At 63.8% G+C, this 3,610-nt stretch overlaps 1 protein-coding gene across 1 annotated transcript; it reads left to right on the forward strand.

The window, feature by feature from the left end:
• The first annotated feature begins 1,310 nt into the window (after nt 1-1,310).
• Grifin (galectin-related inter-fiber protein) lies at nt 1,311-2,662 on the forward strand. Its single transcript, XM_048784696.1, has 4 exons — nt 1,311-1,323; nt 1,692-1,771; nt 1,854-2,013; nt 2,370-2,662. The coding sequence occupies exons 1-4, from the start codon at nt 1,312-1,314 to the stop codon at nt 2,538-2,540; spliced, it is 423 nt and encodes a 140-aa protein (XP_048640653.1). The 5' UTR covers nt 1,311; the 3' UTR covers nt 2,541-2,662.
• Nucleotides 2,663-3,610: the final 948 nt, after the last annotated feature.

Here is a 3,610-nt window from a genome sequence, read left to right on the forward strand (position 1 = left end):
GGCAGGATCGTGGGGCTCATCCCGGGAACCTCAGCTGCCCAGGGCTGCCCCCTGCAGGCCACATGCAACCCTGCCCCCAATCTGCAGAAGGGAAGGGCCTCAGCTTCTGCACAGCCTGTACCACCTGTGGGCAGGTGGACAGTCTGGGCCATCTCCATGTCCCTTCTAGCTCTGGTGTCCTCCAGCCACAGCCAACAGCACCAGCACATACCCAGGCAGCCGGGCCTGGGGAGAGGTCAAACAGGACATGGGGTCAGCATTGCCAGGGCCCGGAGTGAAGAATGGACAGGGGATGTGGGGACATGGGAACAGGGGGAAGTGTTCACACAGGGACAGGAGGGAGGGGATACACAGAAGGAAGAGGACGCAAAGGAACAGGAGGAAGGAGATACACAGGGACAAGAGAAGGGGGACACATGGGCCTAGGAGGAAGGGGACACACATGGGCACAGGAAGCCTCTTGCGGGAAGCACCCTGGTCTAGATCTGTGCCACTTTTCTTTACCTTGGGCAGGGAAACAGCCAGAGGCACCTCTCGGCCATCCACAGCCACATACACCTGGCACATGGTGGGTTCTGTTTCTCTCTCTCTCTCTCTCTCTCTCTCTCTCTCTCACACACACACACACACACACACACACACACACACACACACGCTTGTGGAGCACAGTCACTGGGCCCCCTGCAGAGGGGCTCTCTCTCCTCAGGCTACCTGAGAGCCCGGATCAGCCAGTCCCCTGGCTCAGCCTGAGAGGAGGGTGCGGGGTGCGGGAAAGGCCCTCCCCATCTGTCTGCCAAGGGCCTGGAATGCGCTGACCAGCACCCGCCTAATCCCCACTCTGCCCCGTGGGGCCCACCGAGCTGGCCCGAGCGGGGCAGCCAGGGGGGCATGGGAGGGAAGCTGGGGTGGGCAGTTTGGGGCATCCCAGCAGTAGCCCGGACCCCAGAAGGCAGGGGCAGGCTCAGTGGGCAGGCCTCCCCTCCTCTCTGGGTCAGAAGGACCGGCTTAGGGCCCTGAAGAAAGAGGGGGCTGCCTTGGCCACACCCGTCCCCTAAGGACAGGGACAAGCAGCCTGCCCCTGGGAAGGGAGCTGGTCAGGCCCTGTGGAGGCAGGGGTGCAAGGGGGCTTCTTACACAGAGCGCTTTAATGGAGGCCCATGAGGGGGAGCCCGGGAGGGAAAATGTACCAGGGAAGGGCGCGGGGACCTCAGCGGGGACCTCAGCAGGCCCCGGGGGCGGAGCTCCGAGCCCCGTCCCTCCCACCCCGCCTATATCCTCAGGCCTGCGCTGCGCTCCCCAGCTGCTGGGGCGATGGCGGTGCAGGTGGGTGACACCCAGGTACCCAGCTGGCACGTACCTGGACCCAGGAGAAGGGAAGGGGGCCTGGGTGGTGGGGGAGTCCCCAGGCCGCCTGTGTTTCCCCGCACAGAGCTGGGGTGCGGTTCTGTCCACTCATTCATCAGACCCCAGGGTGAGGGGGTGTGGGGGTGAAGGTCTCCCCAGAGCTGCTGCTGGGCAGGCTTGCTCCACCCCACCCCCATCAGGAAGGAGATGCCTGGAGGGACGAGGTCCTGCAAAGATCACCCGTCGGAGTGTGTGGGCTGGTGGGAGTTTCCAAGATACGTGGGTACCTGAAGGTGGGGACAGAGCTACAGCCCCATGGGCTCCATCCCTCTGTCTTTTGCCTTTAGTTTGAAGCCTTCTGTGCGGGGGGCCTGGCCCCGGGCTGGAGCCTGATGGTCCAGGGACAAGCTGACTCCAGAGAGGACAAGTAGGGGCCACCTCCCCTCCTGGACCAGGGGTGGGGGCTGCCCAGCTATCTGCTGCCTTCATGACCCGCACAACACCCCCAGGTTTGAGATCAACTTCTTGTCTGAGGCGGGGGACATCGCCTTCCACGTCAAGCCACGATTCTCCAGTGCCACTGTGGTGGGCAATGCCTTCGAGGGTGGCCGCTGGGGCCAGGAGGAGGTGTCCAGCATCTTCCCACTGGCCCTGGGGGAGCCCTTTGAGGTGATGGGGACCTGGGTGGGGCCCATGGGGAGAGGGGAGGCCCAGGGGGACGGTGGTGGTGGTGAGGACAGTGGCAGGGAACAGGAGGCAGGTGAGGAGGGGGTTCCTTGTGATATCCACAAGCCTCCCTGCTGGGTTTGGCTGGGCCTCCCTGTTCCTCAGTGTCCCCTCGGGGGTGATGGGATGCTTCCTGCTCTGGCTGCCGGCCTCCCCATCTTTGGAGAAGCAAGAGGGTTCCCAGCGCAGATCTCCCATGGGGTGGGTGGGCCGGACAGGCCAGCACACCAAGGTAGATGTGGGACTGAGTGATCCGGGCTCCTAAGCTGGGGCCAAGGGTCACTTTCCTGCCTGCTCAGATGGAGGTGAGCTCGGACGCCGAACACTTCCACGTCTATGCGCAGGAGCACAAGGTGCTACAGTTCCCGCACCGCCAGAGGCCACTGGCTGCCATCACCAGGGTGCGGGTGCTGAGTGAACACCGCCTGGCCCAGGTGGAGCTGGCCAAACGGAGCCTAAGCTGGGGGTAACGTCCCTGCCCCTTCCCCTGCTGCTGACCTCACCTGGGCTTTTGTCCATTTCAGCCTGTGCCCTCTCCTGTGGCTTGGTTGTCCTGACCTATCCCTTTCCTAGCTGGCCTTGCATATCTGGCCACAGGAGCAAGGCTGCTGTCCACATCCTGTCCTGAGTCTGTGCCTGGAGGGACCAGGGACCATGAGCTGAGGCACGTGCCTTGGATGCTTGCAGGGATGGTGGCCGGTGAGCTGCACCTGCAGTCCCAGGAGCGAGCCTTGGGCTGTCCCTCATCCAGAAGCCTGGAGCCCCCTGGAAACTGGGGCCTGTGCTTCTGTGGGCCCACCCCAACCCCACCTTCAATAAAATGTGAGCAGGATGCCGGTGCTTGGCTACTTGGGGACAGGACGCGTTGAGGGAGGGCCTTGCTATGCAGCCCAAGATGCTCGTTAGAGCAAGGGACTGGGGCCCTGCGACCTAAGCCCAGGCACCACCTGACCTCTCTGTCTCCAGGACCCTAAGGGTCTGGGGGGGTTGGGGTGAACACAGTCCCTCCCGGCCACCTCTGATGCCCTCAGGACAGAGGGAGCGTGTCAGGTGATACCCATGTTGGGAGGGCTCCTGGCCGTGGACCTGAAGGCCTAGCAGGCTCCTGGGTCATCCCCACCAGGGCTGCTGGTCCTCAGACCTCCTCCCAGAGGCAGAGGGGTGGTCCTGGGAGGGGCCTGGAGAGGGAGGGTGGCCAGCTGGGCCCGGCCCTGCCCTGTCCAGGACACCACCTCGGGGACCCCGAGCTTCCCTTCCCCCTCCTTCCCGTTAGGACCTTTCCTGTTTCCTCTCTTTCCACCTGGAAGTGAGACGTGCTCCTGTCCCCATCACGTCCCTGTCAGGGGGAGCCAAGGGTGGGGCTGAGGAAGAGAAGGAGCATCCTGAAGAGTTGCACAGGGACTCGAATCTGCCAAGGAGGCCTGAGCCCCACCAGGCTGCACGGCCTTGAGTCCCTCACGCTCTGGTCTCAGTTTTCCCACCCAAAGGGAGTAAGCCCCCGCCTCTGCCAAGGGCTCAGCCTTCAGAGGACGGCCCCAGA

This window comes from Marmota marmota, unplaced genomic scaffold (assembly GCF_001458135.2).
Source record: "Marmota marmota marmota unplaced genomic scaffold, marMar, whole genome shotgun sequence".
Lineage (NCBI taxonomy): Eukaryota > Metazoa > Chordata > Mammalia > Rodentia > Sciuridae > Marmota > Marmota marmota.

What these genes read in the sequence shown, in the direction of transcription:
- Grifin (XM_048784696.1), top strand. An exon ending in GCTGACTCCAGAGAGGACAA is followed by an intron (nt 1,772 to 1,853) that starts GTAGGGGCCACC and finishes CAACACCCCCAG; the next exon opens with GTTTGAGATCAACTTCTTGT. An exon ending in CCCTGGGGGAGCCCTTTGAG is followed by an intron (nt 2,014 to 2,369) that starts GTGATGGGGACC and finishes CTGCCTGCTCAG; the next exon opens with ATGGAGGTGAGCTCGGACGC.